The sequence below is a fragment of the Salvelinus sp. IW2-2015 genome, linkage group LG27 (assembly GCF_002910315.2).
Source record: "Salvelinus sp. IW2-2015 linkage group LG27, ASM291031v2, whole genome shotgun sequence".
Taxonomy (NCBI): domain Eukaryota; kingdom Metazoa; phylum Chordata; class Actinopteri; order Salmoniformes; family Salmonidae; genus Salvelinus; species Salvelinus sp. IW2-2015.
In genome coordinates, this window is record NC_036867.1 from 7,541,054 (window position 1) to 7,559,766 (window position 18,713).

Sequence of the window (18,713 nt, forward strand, 5' to 3'; positions counted from 1 at the left end):
CCTATCGAACACCTTTGGGATGAATTGAAATGCCGACTGCGAGCAAGGTCTAATCGCCCAACATCAGTGTCCGACCTCACTAATGCTCTTGTGGCTGAATGGCAGCAAGTCCCCACAGCAATGTTTCACCATCTAGTGGATAGCCTTCCCAGAAGAGTGGAGGCTGCTATATCAGCAAAGGAAGGACCAACTCCATATTAATGCCCATGATTTTGGAACGAGATGTTCGACTAGCAGGTGTCCACATACTTTTGGTCATGTAGTGTAGTTCATCAATCGTTGTCTTCAGCATGAGATGGAGCTAATGTGGAGGTGAGACTATACCCCCCGCCTTGAACCGTCCTCATGCACCTCCCTGAAAATTACATGAGATACAGTCTCAGTTAATACAGTTGGTAAAGTAATACTAATTAGTTTGGCTTGTTTATTGGATAGAAATTGGGCCTCCATTTTTCTGGCGACTTTGAGAGAAATTAGGGCCCAAAGTTTATGATTAAGAAAATGCTTAATGTAGCCTGATGGCTTCTCACAGTTGTCCTACTAAGTCTTCCCTACGTTACGTAGATTTCCTCGCTGCACTGCAACAATTACAGCATACTTAATATTGTCCCTAATTTGGCTTTATTAAACTGATAAAATGCTAACGCATTAAACACATTTGCCAGCGTGATTAAAATATAGGGTTATTGCATTTTATGATTTTTACATTATTCAGGCCGGCGATTTTTCACAGAAATAAGATTGGCCGTGCCATTATTTCATCATTATTGGAGCAATTTCTCCTGTGCAAAAAAGGGTCACTTTCCTAACTCAGCAAAGACATATCCCTATTAAACTAATTTGCCTACATGCAAATTTTTGTCATTTTTCCCTCGTTAACTATTTATCAGAGACAGGAAAAAAATATATTCATGAAGGAGAGAGGGGAGCAGCCCGACAGAGCTGAAACTAATATTTTGCAACTCTAATGATTTTTTGCATCCTTAATTAGATAGAATAAGGTTGATAATGAATATAAGGTCAGGATGTAGTGTTTCATTAAAAATACATTTCAGAAACTGTATTCCAAATGTGCCCTTGCAATTAAATAATGAATCCAACGAGTTTCTTATTACGGACCCAATTAATATGAGAGGGAAGGGCGTAATTTTAATAACAATGGGCCACGAGGCCTTCATAACCAAGAGAGGAGGGAAGAATGGATAAAGAAATAGAGGAAATTTGATATTCACAGGTACAGTAAGTGATGGTGTGACGGGACATAGAAAGTTTTAAGGGTCAAGCAAGGTGATGACAAAGGGTCAATGACTTGATCTGACCATTTATCTTCGAGTCCCCAGTCACAGTTCATGTTAGCAAGAATATAAAACTAAACAAAGACAGCCTCAAGGGCAGCCATATTTAATTTACTCTCTGATAGAATGTGTGTTAAGTACACGGTTGAACACAAGGAAATGAGAGAGTTAATGACAACGTTGAGTAAAACCAGTGATAACCAATGACAACGTTGACTAAAACCAGTTTCCTCTCAGGTGCCTTGCCATAACATGGGACGCGATCCTTCCTACCTTTTACTGTACATGTGAGTGTTCCCTCCAGCTCTGAAACAATAAAAAGAGAATCCACATTCAATAACAAATCTGCGAATGGCCCTATTATTATCAAACTTGTAATTTTCATGATCATAAAGCATAATCTAATTTGACTTTCTTACTTACCAATTAACTTTATATTACACCTCGCTATTCTTCCAGGCCTTACAGTATACGATCAGTTCTATTGCTGTAAGCTCTTGAATATGACTTAAAGGTGGTGGCATCAGATAAAAGCACCAGCTGTTGAGCTGATCCAAAGTGGGTGAGTGGGCCTACACTCATACCTGAGTTGGAATTCGATCTGAACACTTGCGGAGGAAGCAGTAGGATGAGTTTTCATTAAAGTCTATCATCTAGCTAGTGTCTATGATATGTGGTGATAGATACACCCACTCGCTGATGTCATCGCTTACGATCGATTAGCATCTACATCGGCACCTTTCCTAGTTCTAGTTCTCCAGGGAAGTTACAACAGAAGCAGGCTAACTGCCTACTGCATTAGTTGGTTAGCACACCGTTGTGGGAGTCTACTGCAACCGAAAACTCATAGTGGAGCTCAGTTGGTAATGAGCACATAATTATGGAAAAGCACTGATGCAGATGGACCTAATTAATTGTCTGCCGTCACCCTCTTGATTACTGACCTGGAAGGGAGGTGTTAATTCGGTAATACTTAAGCAGGGGACGCAAACATTGTGTCAGAGTGGGGCTGTGACAGTGACTGAGGAGAGCCTACCTCACTAGAGTCATTGTCACCGTCGTTATTCACCAGAAGTTCAGGTACATTGTGCTAATGGAAGTTGTCGTCTCGACGATGCCCAGAGATGTTTTCGCAACTGAACGGCGGTCGACAACATCGTGGCGGGCCGTTTGTCTCCGTATGTCTAGGTTATGAGTTACCTTGTGCGAATTTGGGGAAACACCCAAGGTGCTTTGCAAAAAATGCTTGTGGGGGGTAACCTGTTGAGGTTTGGATGGCACAGATTGGAGCTCTAATGATAACTTGGACTGTGCTTCTCTTTCCTTAATCATGTGAGAGGGGACGATGTGTGTCTCCCTAATCTATACTAGGTCCCTCATGTTACTACTGATCAGATTTCAGCTTCCACTCGACGTAACTTCTTACCCATTGGAATTACCATAACAACCTTTTGAGTTGAGCATTGAAATGGTTATTCTCTTTATCCGTATCTGAGCCTCTGGTAAAGGTTTTAGCCAATCTGTTTTACCCCTCAACAATGTCCTCTGCATGATCTACCTCAAAACAATGCTGCAACCCCTCTCGATTCAGAAGACTCCAAAGCAGACGGTCAGAAGGTACGTGACATTGTTGATGTTCACCACACTATCTGATCCTTGTCATTTGGCTTCCCATCCTGCTCTTCACTTATGTACAGTAAAGTGAGACGTTATAGGGGCCCCGAGAGACGACCGCCTCCACCGCTAAGGGAACAAGGCATCACCCCAACCAGGGGAGCGTTAGCCCATGACGAGACCAGAGGAACCGCTTGTCAGTGGAACATGGCCCAGAAACCCCCTACAGGACCCAAAACAGCAACAGGAAGTGGAGAGGAGTTGATGTGTCACCGCGGTAATACAGGAGGGGTCATCTGGAGTCGATGGGGTAGTGTTGGGGGCAGGGAATATGGGATCACTGAGGGCAGTTCCCATCACCCCTCACCCCTCTCATCCCACACCCGACCCTGCCATAGAGTGGGGGCTGTGTGTGTGTGTGTGTGGGTGTGGTGTGTGTGGTGTGTCTGTCGCATTAGGTCCGAGAGTGGCTTCTTCAATTACAGGGCTATTAGTGGAACAGTGCTGTGAGCCTCCGTGGCCCGGGGCTACAGCAGCCAGGCAGGCACAGGGAACAGGAGCACAACCACTCCACTCGCCGCTGCATTAGAGTGCTCAATATGAGATGTGACTGCAAAGGGTACATGCCTGTGTGGTGAAAAGGTCACAGACTTGGTGGGCAGTAGTTAGCAGTAATGTGAAAGCGTGCAGTCGCACAATGGTTAAAGAAAGAAAAAAATATATATAGAAGCACTCACTCAGCAACCCCCCCCCCTATCACAACACGTTGCAGCCCTGTCTCCAATTTTTTGTATCGCCGCGTTCACCCAGGGCAACTCCGTGATCGCCGACGATCCTCGGAAAAAGTGTCTGCTTTGCTTCGCTTTTGGAAATTGTAGGCCTTTGTAAAAAGAGATGCAGCCATTGCTGTAATTGTGTAACACCTCAAACTGAAGAATGGGCGGTCAGTTATGTGTGTTCTCTGACACTGAACTGTCCCTGTGTTGGCTTTTTGTGCTCCCCATGTCTCCTCCCAGGCCCATAGAAACAGAGGCATCGGTAGAGAGTCTCGTGTTTGAACTCGTCCGTGTGAACGTTTAATTACTGGGAGGTGCAGCCTCTGCTTAATATGTCCCTCACCATTTATCCAGGAAGAGGATATTATTATCTCTTCTCCCTAAACCCTGGCGAGGCTTTTCTCTGGGAGTCTGAGATGGAGAGATAATAGAGAAAGAGAGAAAGAGGAACGAGAAGAAGAGAGAGAACCGTCACTCATAAGTAGGTCTGTATGGTTAGCACCCCCCATCACATGCCAGACAGATACAAACTTACACAAACACAGTTTTTTTACAAAGTGGATGTTTCTAGTAGGTGTCTTTGCACTTGTAGAGATTCAGGATGTTGGGGGGGGGGGGGGGGGGGGTACTTTTCTTTTAATTTAATCCGAATATGTTGTATGCCCTGTCAGCTGTCAAAACAACGTCCTCTCTGGAAGCCACACAATTGAGTCCACATGTTGAAGCCCTGTCTTCCCTGCTTCTTCCCTCCCTCCCTCTGCCTGCTCTCGTGGTTTTCCCTCCTCTGCCTCCCTCCCCCCTCTGCCTGCTCCGTGCTTCTTCCTCCCTCCTGCCTCTCCCTGCTCTTCTCTCCCTACCTGCCTCTCCCTGCTTCTTCCCTCCTCTGCCTGCTCCTCTCCTGCCTCCCTCTCCCTCCGTTCTTCTGCCTGCCTGCCTCTCTATCTGCCTGCCCCTCCTCTGCGCCGCCACTCCCTCCCTCCTCTGCCTGCCTTCTCCTCCCCCCCTGCCTGGCCCCTCTCTGGCCTGCCTCGTCCCTCCCTCCCCCCCTCCCTCCCTCCCTCCCTCTCCTCCCCCTCCCTCCCTCCCTCCCTCCTCCCTCTGCCTGCCTTGCCTCTCCCTCTGCCTCCCTCCCTCGCCCTCCCTCTGCCTGCCTGCCTCTCCCTCCCTCTGCCTGCCCAGCTCTTATGGATCCCGGCCCGTTCACTTGCCATCCATAATGCAAACCAGAAGGAACAAATTGGACTGTCGGCGAGGAGTGAACGAGTGTTCTTCAGCGGCACACAGAAGAGCAAATGGGATTTTTAAAGAGCTCATCTTGCACCATTTTTTAGTGTTTTGCACACTGGCTGAGTCTAATTTGTCTTGTAGTTTGAAATTATTATATCGGAGGATTAGCAGAGAAAGTTTGCCTAGGTTGGAGTCCAATGGGATGTGGTCACTAATCTAAATAATAACAGTTTGCTTCATTGAAGACTATTTAAAGAACCAACATTTTGGCACAATTGACATGAAGCAGGAATGTATCGCTAGAAAGTGGTGGACTTGGTGGTGGAGAGTCGGTTGTCTTAAATCTGGATTTCATTTTAGCATTATTAAAAGCAGTACTATTAATAAAAGTACATATCCTTCTTTGTGATCCTACGACACTATGAGAACCAGCCAGCATGTGAAACCATCTGCCCTTTTTACTTTCTGACCATGCGTTTGTTAGTCTTTTCCCTCCTCCTCCTCCTCCTCAGTTGCTTTAAAGAGTGTGACCTTGAGTGTGTCCTGTGGCCCAGGGGGGAGCAGGCCTGCTGATTGTGACAGGTGTCTCGTCTTAACAGGATGGATGATGACATCCTCTGGAGAGATAGGTTGGAGGGACTTTAATATCTCTTATCTCTCCCATAACCACATAGATGGATATACAGCACTGCACTGTCAAGGTGGCCCCGCTATAAGCAGAGAATCCCAGGTCTAATTTTGTTATCGGCAGTTATCATCCTCTGAAGCCTTGAAGGGCCGATTGGAATGAAGCCACTTGTAAGTGGCCGGAGAGAAAATCAAGAGAGATGTTTCACTTTGGCCCCTTTTTGGGGGGCATCTCAATATCCAATGGTACAAAGTACAGTGGCATTGACTATAGGTATGTGGTACATCATGAAGAAATCTTCAAATGAACCGTTATGTTTGCCATCACTTAATGCGTTAATGAGGGGTTGACTTTCCATGTAGCTTCTATGGTGTCACTTTATTGGGATAGTCCCCTTATGAATGATCTGTAGATCAACCATTAGATGGATCAGATGTCACCTTCATCTCTCTCAGTTAATGCCTTAACACCACCACAACAACACAACAAACCTGGAGAAACTGTCTTCCTTCTCCCTCAAGGCCCCAGTGGTTGAGCCTTGGTACTAAGTGGGGGGTTACTGCTATTGGAAGTGGGGCAGTGCTGCTACAGGAGTTGTTTGTGGAATGAGTTGCCGTTATTTTCCCCCTACCAGATAAAAGGAGATTAGTAACAGTGAATTATGCATATCTTATTTCCTGGATCATCTCGAGCAAGAGATGCTATCTCGCTAAGAAAGTTATTCAGTTTATGCAGACTATGTAAATATTCATTGTTGCTTGTTTACCTTTTTCTAGAAGTCCAATTTGAAAAGGAGCTGATATTGAGTGTAGTTTTATGACCATACTGTAGTGTATATGCACCTAGGTATATCCAAGTAGATAAAGACAAAACTGCCTCTTGCACCATACGCACAATAATGAGGGTGAATGGACCAAAATAAACAAGTACTGTACTGAATCAGCCACAGTGTAGTTACTGTGTGCACTACTGTACGTAATACCAATCGGTTGCCTGTCTTGGTCGTCTGTGCATTTAACCAGACACAGCGTGTTTGAGCCAAATCAGACGAGCACCGGAGATGCGTCCGTACCATTTTAAAGCTGTCCCAATTACACAAACAGACTGGCCCTGTATCGAGGACGTCGCCGACAATAATAGCGGCTCTATTTCCATTCTAATGGCTGGCGTTGGCCTGGGTTATCCATGCGTATGTATGGCCCCTCTCTGATTCCTGCTCAGTGACTCTCTATGAGACTTTCATTTGATTTGATCTACACAGCAGCGGTAGCAGCAGGCTTGGAGGTCTCAGTCTTCTGCTGCCTACCTCTCAATGGATGCAGCGCTGGGGAAACAGGCCTTGAACCTGAGCCAGCTCTGTGCCGAGGCAGGGAGGTGTGGGAGTGACCATCCGCAGCTCAGAGAGCCTCTGCACAGAGAGACAGTCCCCCTCCCAGACCCAGGCACTGGGGCTGTGTCTTTCTGTGTGTGTGTTTGTATGTGCATGTGCACATACATGTGGCTGGATAAGGGTCTGTGGACAAAGGAAACAGACATGGCTGTCACCTCAATAGTTGTCACTGTTCCTCTATCTGTACAGTATGTTCAGTACATTTATGTTCATACCCTGGTACCGCTAACTAGCCTGCCTCGCCTCTCTGGACGGTGGTACAGTAGTCTGGCTCAGTCAGGGCATTGTGCCATGCAGCCCGATGGATTAAGCGTGGGGTAGGGGGTCAGGAGCTGCCAGAGCACCCAGCCACTGCTGCCCATCAGCCCCATGCAGCCAGCCTGAGCCTGGGCAGCCCAGCCGGGGCTTCCACCCTCCATCCATGTGCGACTGACAAATAAATAACCCAGCCTGTCCACCACCCAGGCAAATTCAAATGCACCTGTCAGCGTGATGAAGCACTCGCCCGCAGGGAAGCATTGTTTACATTTTCACTCCACTCTTCGCAAAAGTGAGATTCTAATTATTTTCCCACTGTAAATTAAAGCCAAGTGGGACAGAACTGAGAACCAAAAGGGCCCCCCCCCCCCCCCCCCAGTGGATGGAAGGAAGCGGGCGTCACTATATATAAATTGCGTTCGGGTAAAAAAAAGGAAATGCGGGTGGATGGTACTGAATTGGAAGGTCAGCGGCTCTTGTCTTGATAAAAAGAAAGACAGAGGGAGGAGAACGAGAGACAGAGAGAGAGGTGAACTGCTCACACAGGCTGCAGTGCCCGTCGAGTTTTGTTGTTTTGCTCATTACACATGGGTCTTGAGATATTCAGCCGAGTGGAATACATTATAGCCCCACATTTCATACATAATAATGTGCCAAAATTGCACCGCGTTATTTGTCATCCCGATGACAAGAGAGAGAGAGAAGGGAGAGAGATTTAATTAGTCCAAAGGAGCATGCAAATGGGAGGTAAAATTAGACTAGAAGAGGGAGAACCTAGGGATGAGTGTGGATGGTAATGATGGCTATCTAGTTTGGATCAATCATCCAGGGATCAGGGAAGGTGACAGGCCGGCTCGTGCCCAGGCCCCAGGCTCCCTTCCTGGACCATGGCCAGCACAGCTCAGCCTGTCTGTCTAGATTTCTATGGAGGCCTCTCCTCTCTCTCCAACCTCCAGCCCCATGACTCATACAGTACACCACTACCTGGAAAACTTTCACCATTCGCTCACACGCACCACCTAACCTGTAGACACACTCACCATTCTGGGGATTATTTAGCTCTGTGTTGTTTATTAGTGATGCATAGCCTATGGCTGGGGTTTTCAAAATGGAGGTTCAGGACCTACTGGTTGGTTGTAGCCAACTCCAAATGAGTCTCAGCTTACGGCCAGACTGTAGCTCAAAACATTTTCATTACGAAAGTGTCGTATGAACATTTTGATAAGGTAGGTCAGGGGGGTAGAACGTTTGGGGGATCAGTTGTGCAACAGGGACAGAAAAGCATGAGGTCATTAAGGAATTCCTCTTGTTTTAGACAACCATTGACACGTCACAAAATGGAGTGAAAATGTCACGGTGATATTTGTAAAGAGTCAAGGTCGAGTTATCTAAATACAAAATCACTCTGTCCACAGCCATGTCTCTTGCTGAAATAGTTTACTGAAATGGTTATTACTGAAATAGCTTCACCCAGTGGAAAGTTTCTATTTCAGTCGAATGTGTCTGCCCTCTTTTTAGTTGTTAGTTGCAAGTTTATATATTTTTTTAGGTATGCATATGGGTCAATTTTAAAATTAAGCTGAAAGGCATATTTTTGGGGGGTATGTAGTGCATTTAGTCATTTTATTTAGGGATACAATTATTTCAGCCTCAAACTGTTGAATAGAAGAGCTTTATTAAAATGTCTTAACTTCCACTCTCATTATGTTCCTTATCTGAACACTGACACGTTTTCAAGCTTGCTCTTTTGTAAATATTTATAATTGAATGCAAATAATTGATATACTAAATATTCCTTTACTAGTTTGAATACTCACTTCGCTGACTATAGACACTGTCATACTGTATAACCATGGAGTTACATAAAAATACAGACTATTTGCGATCTTCTTAGTGTTACATGCAGACTTGTTTGTGAACAGTGGACCAATGACTGCTGTTAGATTCCCTACCCACTTCCTGGATCTACCCCTCTGTGCATTTGCGGTAATGTCTACATATCCACAATTTATGTCCTTGCTGGGAGACATGGCTTGCTGTTTATAGTCCCTAAAATAAATAATGCTTGTCTCTTCCCATGCGAGTCAAGAGACTGATACGGACTCTATCAGATTTCCTAAATGCAGACGTCAACGATAAATCGAGGCAAGATTGGTCGAAATTAGGTTAGCTCACTTGAATGCTATCTGCTTAACCCACAGCTGGTCGGCCTGCTACACCCAGGCATTGCATGTAAATCAGTCACTTAGTGCTATCAAATGGAACAATGGGGAAGAAGAGAGCACTCAGACTTGGGCTCGTATAAAAGTCAGGCTGGCCAGAAACGGAACCAACCTCCTAATGCTCTCGCTCGCTTTCTCTCTCTCTCTCTCTCTCTCTCTCTCTCTCTCTCTCTCTCTCCCTCCCTCCCTCCCCCTCCCTGTAGCTACAGCTCAGAATATGATTCACCCTGAGAACCATAATGCACTGAGTGAAATGGCATCCCCGTCATCCGCACACAAAAACGTTTCTATGTTTGTCTCAATGTGTTGTCACAGGGATTTCACCAGCAAATTGGCCAATGTGGCCACGGCACGGGAAATGTTAAAGACAGGAGAAGGAAAGGTAGTATTAGTGAGAACAATTGAAATATCTCTTGTTTTGTGTCATCTGATGCATTTCTTACGTTTTCCCTCAACAGCTATCAAATACACTACTCAAAAATCTAAAATGAATCAGTTTCTGTTATCGTGAATGGAAGATTATTGGGGAAGTATGTCACCAGATCACACCAGTCAAGATAGTATGGACCTAGAGGGCACAGCTTTACCCTAATGAGTACTGAATTGGCGTTAAAGAGATGCGTCCCCCTGCGTTTCCTTCCTTAAATGTTTGTGGCTGGTCTTCCCGCTCTCGAGCCAAAGCGACTCTTTGACATTTGTGACAATGAGGTCGTTCTCTCCAGGCTGTCTGCAGTGTGTTTAGAGCAGTTGTCTAATTACAAGTAGGTAATGACTTGGGTGTTTTCGAACTGCCTTGAGTTGTTTGGCTAACAGTTTATGTAGTTAGAAGAAAATCAGGACATCGATACACTTCCCAAAACGAAGTCTCTCCTTCAGCGTGACCCTGCCACTCAGGCCCTGTGAATGAGTTGGCTTTCTGGCTCCGTGTTTTCTTAGACAAATCATAATTACGGAGCCAATTAGGGGGTCACCTTGAGTTTATAAACTCTGCTGCCGGGAAAAAATTCCTGGTGCCTTTCACCCAGCCTTAACCTCCACTGTGTGTGTGTGTGTGTGTGTGTGTGTGTGTGTGTGTGTGTGGTTGTGTGTTGTGTCTGTGTTGTGTGGTGTTGCTCCCCGTGTGGTGTGTGTGTATGTGTGCGTGTGTCCACAGAATGAATTGTGTGTCTCCACAGAATGACTCATGCCTTAATTAGGTCCTTGCTCTGAACCTGGCAGGATGCGGGCCTGCCTCCGCCTGCCTGGCTCCCCCACCTCCACACAGTCAGTCAGTCCCCCAAATCTGGTTTCCATCTCAGAGGATGAGTCCTTTTACTCCGGCACGGCCGCCCGGTGCTCTGTCTGTCTTTTTTCTCGCTCACTCTCTCCTTGGTAAGAGAGGCCTAGAGGACCCTCGAAGCAGAGGCCTTGAATTACAGGAGAGAGTTGTTGTTGAGCTTGTCTCTGTCTATGCGTGTTTGTCTGATATTGGAACATATTTTTAGTGTGTGTACGTGCCTGTGTGTGTGCACAAGTGAGGGTGTGTCTGTGTGTCGACCATGTCTGCCTGTGTGTGTGTTACCTCAAAGTTCCCCCGTCTTGTACCTGCGTGTGTGTCGTTCAGAGGCATTGTGTGTGAGGCGGCGGGCAAGCTAACACACAGGCCTCTAAAAACAGGCGTTATCAGCCAGAGAGGCACCATGATCTTCACACATGGATGCCGTCGAGTTACATGACCTATATAACATGTTACACGCTCTGCTAGCTCCCTGTGTTGCCCTAATAGAGGAGGGCAGTGCATTACAGGTGCAGCGGCAGAACAGGCAGAAGCGGCACGCACAAACAGCACCGCCACCATGGTTGTGTGTATGCACTCGCCCTGGTACAACCTGATCCCTTCTCCCTTACCTGCTGCACGATCACTCCCCACAGGACTAGTGAAAGCGTTGTAGCATTTCCAATTGGCTTATAGCAGCTTAGCATGCGTAGCATACAAATTCTCTCTCCTTTCCTGTGTCCATATTTCTTGACAAGAAATAAGAAGAGTGCAGCCACATGTTATAAGTCAATGCCTCGATTGATAATGTGAGTTGTGTTTGTGTTTGGCAACTTGATCCTCAGCATTCTTACCTTCTTTTCCTTTTCGGACGGTGCTCATCTTTGGATGTGAGGCTCAGCAAATTACAGAGGATTACTGTCAACTGTTTGGGTTTTAATTCTTTAAGAGCGCTGAGCTGTGGTCACAAGCAGGGCAAGGTATAATTACGTTGAAGTGAGCATTTGTGCAGGTATGCTTCACTAAACCCTGTGTACTCTGTTGTACTCTCCCTCCCTCTTTCTTTCTTTCTTTATTTTTCTCTCTCTCCCTCGCTCTCTCTATTTTACACGCACACATCCTGTCTCTCTCTTTCCCTCATCCCCATTCCCTCCCCCCTTCTCTCTCTCTCTTTCTCTCTGTTGGTGTAGAGAGGGAATGAACCCTGACTGCTTTGACAAGCTCCTGACAGTGTCTAGTTAGTGTGTTCATGTGTGTCTGTGTGTGTGCATGCCTGCATTTATCTGTGTGTATGTGCGTGTGTGTATTGGGGGGTCTGTAATGAGGCTGACGGGGCCCCTGTTTGTGTCTCACTAGGTGTCAGTGTATGACTACATCTGGACAGAGGAGGGCCCCTTGGCGGGCTGTGCCCCCCCCAGGGGCGACCCTCGTGGGGCCGTGCCCACTGCAGGGGGTGAGAGCAGTACCCACGTGTCTGTCTACACCCTCTACCTGAGCGGGCAGCGCCACCGTTACAGGCACTTCCTACGCCAGCCGGACGGTGCCATCCTAGAGGTAGGTTAACCCTGACTGTGCTTTCTCTCTCTCTCTGTCTCTCTCTCTCTGTCTCTCTCTCTCTCCCTTGTAGTCAGCTGCCTCTCTCTGTCTTTCATTCTTTCTCTCTCGCACATTCTCTCTTTCTCTCCCTCTTATAACCTCTCTCTCTTCCTCTCACTTATAACCAGAGATAAAGACAGAACGATGGAGAGGGATGGAGAGAGGAAGAGTGAAACTGCACTGCATCCTCTCCTCAGTGTGTGACCTAGCAGAAGCACACACACACACCATGCACTCACACACGCAGGGGAGAGCGACATTGAGGGAAGGGAAAAAAGAGAGAAGAGGTTAACATGCCACTCCTCTCCTTTGTGACTCAGAGTGAGAGGAAAGGAACCGTACATGTCTCACTACACCTCCCTAGCAATGCTACACACACAGACAACAAGATGGTACTATGGCCATAGGAAGGATTCTCCATTCTCCTTTCAAAGTAGCACCAAATGAGCACTGGCATGACTGTTATGATTCTCCCAGCTAGCACCAATGCTAACTCCCCACTTGTATTTTTCACCAAATGAGCATCCGCCATAACTGCTATTCCCTTATTTTGCACCCATGCTAACGCCCGTCTTTATTTGGTTTCTAGAATACTGGGTGCTGCACGCATTCTCCCAACTCCTGCCTTCCCCTGCCCTCGGCCACGCACACTCCTACCCTGAGTCAGTCAGGACGGAGCAGACTGCCGCACAGATTGGCTGTCTAATTAAATGTACCACTGATTCGGCTTTGTAACAACTGCAAGCACATGAATGAACTCCCCCGATCCCCCCGAGAGCAACCTGGATCATCACCATCCCGAAAAAAGTCAAAAGAGAGGAAAAAAGAGATTAATGCCGGAGCTGCATCAACAGTTAGCTCTCGGGCGGTGTGGCGTCGTCCTAATGGGTCCCGTCATATTTTGACTGATGAGAATGTGTGTAAACACACAACGTGGCATATCTATTCATTTTTGGTGTGTGTGCGTGCACGTGTATGAGTTTGTGTGCGTGGTAATGTGTGTCCCTGTGTGGCCTCCAAACCTGTGTGTCACAAATGAGACATCTGGGTAAAGTTGTTTACTGAGGGATTTAGAAAATCACAGCAGAAATATTCATTTTCACCATCTCTCAGACAGAAATACAGTCACTGTAATTCCTAAAAAAAAAGAATACAATTCACTCTTGGCATTTCTGCTGGAGAAAATCATTTGGCCCCGGACCCACCTTTTAATGGTAAGGGTTGAGGAACCAGTGGCCCTATTCCAGTTGTTTACCTCAGAGGGAGAGAGTGTTGTTCCTGCCCGGAAAAACAGAGGAGAATGTCCTGTGGTATCACCATCCACCCCATAGTGGCATGACGGCCACGCCTCTACGTCGGGTGGAACATGAGAGTGACGCCGGTGGCAGCCGTGTCCCCTCACCCCCGGCTGTGGTGTGTGTACGATGGAGGGGGGGGGGGGGATAATGCCAGCTCTCCAGCCCTGCTGAGCTTTCTGCTTTCCACCCTCATTTCCCCTCTCCCTACTGCACGGGCCCTCTTTACATATTCAAACTAATCCTCCCTTGAATATATAGACTAGTTTTATGTATAGAGTGACATCCAGGAATCACCAAAGGGCATCCCCAGCCCTCGGAAGAACACTTGAGCTGATTTTATTAGTGCTTTATGTAATTCTGCCAGCAATATAGTCAGTGTATGCGACGGGGGGCTGTGTATGCGACGGGGGGCTGTGTACAAACTGGCCTGCAGATTTAAGGTGACAGCTCCTTGGAGAGAAATAACATTCAGGCAGTCCTGCCTGAGCAATAAGAAAATATTTCAGACTGCACAATTCAAGGGGATAGAGTAGAATACCTTGTGCATATGGTTACTTTCTCCACGAATATAGTATTTTAAAGCCCCCTGTGTAAGTTCATCATATTTATGTGTTAATTTTTACAGGAAACAAATCTCTATTTTGAAGTGAGGCTTGTTCCCATATCACAATATATAACATATAACATTTGACCATTCAATGATATTGCTTTATCATCTTCAAATGTGATATGTTATTGTGATATTGTCACGGCCGTCAAAGAGAGGAGACCAAGACGCAGCGTGGGATGCGTACATACTAATTTATTTAAAGAACGAACACTAAACAAACTAACAAAATAACAAACGAACCGTGAAGCTATACAAAAATGAGTGCTGACAGGCAACAACACATAGACAACTACCCACACAGACAGGTGGGAAAAGGCAACCTAAGTATGGTTCTCAATCAGAGACAGCTAGACAGCTGCCTCTGATTGAGAATCACACCCGGCCAAACACACACAAATACAAATCATAGGGAAAAAAACATAGAATGCCCACCCAAATCACACCCTGACCAAACCAAAATAGAGACATAAAAAGCTCTCTACGGTCAGGGCGTGACAGATATGGGAACAGGTTCCTGTCTCCTGTAAATGATTGCCCATTAACCCTTAGGAATGACTACTTGCTGTGACCTACAGTGTCATCATTATTCAGTCCTGATGCTTGGAGAATGAGACAACTTACAATAGCAGTATTTATTTGACTTCTTTGAACTGTGAAAAACAGTCAGTCTCCCCTCTGTCTCCGTCGGTTAAAGGATTCGTCCGACTACTTAAGGAGGCCTTCCTTTGTTTACTGAAGCAATATTGACGGATGCTTCATTTCCACATAAGAGGTCTGTTTTTCTCTGGCAATGTCCTGGACAGCCAAGCCCTCGAGGACCAGGGAAAGCCTTAGACTAACATGACCACTGCTCCAGGGTTCTTATTTTTGCATATTAACCACAATTTACACTCAAAATTAATATAAACGAACACCTAAGAAAAGCAAGCCCTCCGAGAGGTGCCCTGAGCTATAGACACTTACAGTGTAATACAGCAGTTTGGTGTGTATATTTGTATTGTTATTGGGGGGGTAGTGGTCCATGACTAAGCAAAAAAAAAATTGCATGCACATATTGAATATTCATTTGGCTAAACCATGTGATTCCTGCACCTGTATCCGTCTGGTTTTTAGTATTAAATGTCATGTACAGACACAGAAAAAAGCGTCCCAAAGGGTTCTGCGGCTGTCCCCATAGGATAACCCTTTTTGGTTCCATGTAGAACCCTCTTTGGAAAGGGTTTTACATAGAACCCAAAAGGGTTCTATCTGGAATCAAAAAGGTTCTACCTGGAACCAAAAAGGGGAAAACCCTTTTAGGTTCTAGATAGCACCTTTTTTTCTAAGAGTTTGTGGTCAGGGCCCATCATGCATTGCATTTAAATTATGGAAATTGGTCGAACCATGTTTACCTGTAATATTAACCTGGAAGGCATCTACTATTTTACCTTTAATATTAACCACGGCATGCTGGGAAATGGTAACAAATGTAGTGCAGCAAGAATAGTAAAAGCAACAGTCCCATTGGCATACTTTGCCAAAAGGATTTTAAAGGTGGTGGAGTGTTTAAAAAAAAAWWWTTTTTTTTAAATGTACTTCTCAAACAATCATGAATAAACAGATGTTTGCCAGCTGCAAACTCACAATGCATCACTCTCAACAACCGTTGAGATTCCAGTAGGGCCCTCATAACAAAACAACTTCTGAGATGGGCCCATAACAGCTCCATCTGAGGGAAACAATATGGCCGACGAAATGAATGTGGGCAAAGTCATTATGTTCCCTACTAAAACCACAGTAGGTTTATGTTTCCCTGTCTTTTTCCTCCCAGGCTAGCATTTAAGTGTCTACGGCCTGCCAAAAAAGAACGATTTGAGTAACCAACTGTGCTGTTGTACCATCTCCTTCTTCCATATGTGAGCCCTGGATCAGCTTCTGTGAAAGTCCCATTAAAGATGCACAACTAAAGCTCCAACAGCTTGAATATTACTTCTCCGCAGATTATTTATGGCTTGGAAAAACGCTGATAAGCATCTAAACTACGTTGTAAATAAAAACACTGTTCCGTGCAATTTCATCATTGTGTTTCTTTTGCTTTTGAAGTCTTTTTCCACTTGTGCCCTTTAACCATTGTTGACGTTAGACTTCCTCACTCACAATCAACTTATTTCAATACTACATACTTAATTAACTTAACGTAGCTAGGTATGACTGTACTGTTCTTGAGTTATAACTAGGAGGGGTGATTCCCATATAATTACAATCCGCCGCAAGCCCATGTGATGAACAGAGACAGAAAGAGGGGGAGAGATGCCATTTCAATATTGGGCCTCCTCATTGGTGTAATATGCCATCAGACCCCCATTACCCAGAACCCTTTGTCTTCACTTTCCATGACTCAGCGCTCCTCGTCCACAAATGACTCCGCGCTCGCCAATATTGACCTAATTTCACATTCAGAATATGAAGAAGTTAACCTTTAAAAAACACCTCGCAGCAACATTAATTGACAAACTGCATCAATTCTCCCTCCTGCACCCCCTCTTCCCCCCGGCCGCATGTTTGATTGCCGCTTCGGAGCCTCGGAGCACGCTTCATTGGCTATGAGGTCATCCTGAGCCTTCAGAAATATGAACATGATTTATACAGGAAGTGAGTTCTGCTATCTGCTGTTCGGTGCCGGGGAAGGATACGTCCTTGGTCTTTGTATGTTGCATGAAGAGATTAATGCTTTCCCTGCCAGCCATATCGGCTTTGCGAGAAGACCTTTTCCAAAAGTGTATCGCGTCTAATTATCCAAACACTAGTTTGGGGAGATTTGTGGGATATTTTTTTGAAGTTTACTTGAAAAACGTGGAACTGTGTTAATTCTTTCTGCACAATCTTTTTTGAAATTCCCAGGCTTAAATATTTTGTAATTGCAAATTACTGCATAAACATTAAAACAATGGTAGTGAACTCGCATATAGAAACATTTAACTTTTGAAATATCTTCAGCACTTGAATGTGTCTAACAGTTTGTTTTTGTCTATGGTGTGTCCTTGAAGGTGATTGGTGACATGGACGGGGCAGAGCCTCCTCTCAGCACTATGCCCCGCCCAGGTCAGAGGACACCAGAGGTGAACCAGGAAGACGAAGGCCCAACCTCCACCCTCCAACTCAGGGAGAGGAAAAGGAGGAAGCCTGTTTGGCGTGAGTCCAACACTCCTGTGCACTGTTTAATGGCTGTTTGTGTAGTGTGGCGTTTTAATGGTTGTTTGTGTAATGTTGTGTGTTTAAACAGTGTTATTGCCTAATCCGTGCCCTCAGGTACTCATCGCGTCGAGCCAGTAGGAGACAGTGGGCATGGCTCGAGCTGCACTGCAAGGCCTTAGCCACTAATGTCACTGTGAAGTGAAACAAAGCAGGAGAGGACACCCAGGTACTGTCAACTAGCACCTCCACCGACCGCATCAACTGAAGGGACAGGGACTATAGACATACCCCTGGCAATAGACAACTAGCACCTAAGGCTCAACCGACCACACCAATTGACAGGACAGGGATTATACACATACCACTATATAGACAATAGACAACTATCACCTCAACCGACCACACCATATGAATGGACAGGGACTATAGACATACTGTACCTCAGTGATGGACAGTGACTGATGGATCAATTCAGAATGTGTTTATGAGCACTCTCAAGCATACTCACAGAACAGTTGAAATTGTTCCTGATGATACACATAGAGATGGTTCCGGTAGAATCAGGCTTCTACAAGAGCTTTTTCCACTGGTGGCACTGGTGCTAACAACTTTTTCACTTGGAGCACCAGCACATGATTTGATCGTACTAACAAAAATAAAAAGATAATCGCTAATGACCTGGCCTGTGTCCCAAAATGTGCCTGCATTCCTTACAGAACCAGGCTAATCATGACTAGCCATCTTTTAAATTAGCATGCCCTTGTGTTCAAAGAAAAGAGACTTAAAATAATGTGCAGATTTCAAAGTGCCATGTGTTCTTTTCTGCGAAATCCTCTAGACGGCAGAATTTGAAAAAACTATACTAGATACCAAAACGATACCACCAACAACAACAACAAAAAATGGGGAGGACTGTGATTTCACCCAGTTTTGGCTCTTAAAAATCACAAAATGGGATGTTCTAAGTCCACAACAATGCTTAAACCGCATCAGGGGACCATTTTTGAGGTCTGTGAAAAATATTTTTTTAATTCAGGTGTGCACCAGCCAGACCGGTGTGTTTGTTTCTGTAGTGCACTTGTGATGGAGTTTTCAAAACAAATGGCCACAGGATTGATTCTGCCAGGTAGGCATAGGCTACTTTGTAGTTACCTTTTAATTGCCCTTACATCTACCTGAAAACGGGAGGCTATCGATAGCATCACTAACTGCTACACAGTGTTAGACATACAGGCCCTATACGCACCGCGCACAGCAGGGCTTGTCTTTCAGGGAAATTTGCCAGTGGCACACCAGGCCAGTGCCACCTGAAAGCTACTGGCCCGAATGTAAAAAAATACTGGCCTGGGTCAAGATCTGACAGAAAAGGG

At 45.6% G+C, this 18,713-nt stretch overlaps 1 protein-coding gene across 1 annotated transcript in view; it reads left to right on the top strand.

Annotated features, from left to right (window-relative positions):
- ofcc1 (orofacial cleft 1 candidate 1) overlaps positions 1–18,270 on the top strand; it is a 122,019-nt gene extending 103,749 nt beyond the window's left edge. Inside the window, exons 26-28 of the mRNA XM_070435674.1 lie at positions 12,022–12,219; positions 17,196–17,340; positions 17,458–18,270. Of these exons, the coding sequence (XP_070291775.1) occupies positions 12,022–12,219; positions 17,196–17,340; positions 17,458–17,522 (408 nt within the window). The 3' untranslated portion in view covers positions 17,523–18,270. The remainder of the gene's footprint in view (positions 1–12,021; positions 12,220–17,195; positions 17,341–17,457) is intronic.
- The last annotated feature ends 443 nt before the right edge of the window (positions 18,271–18,713 follow it).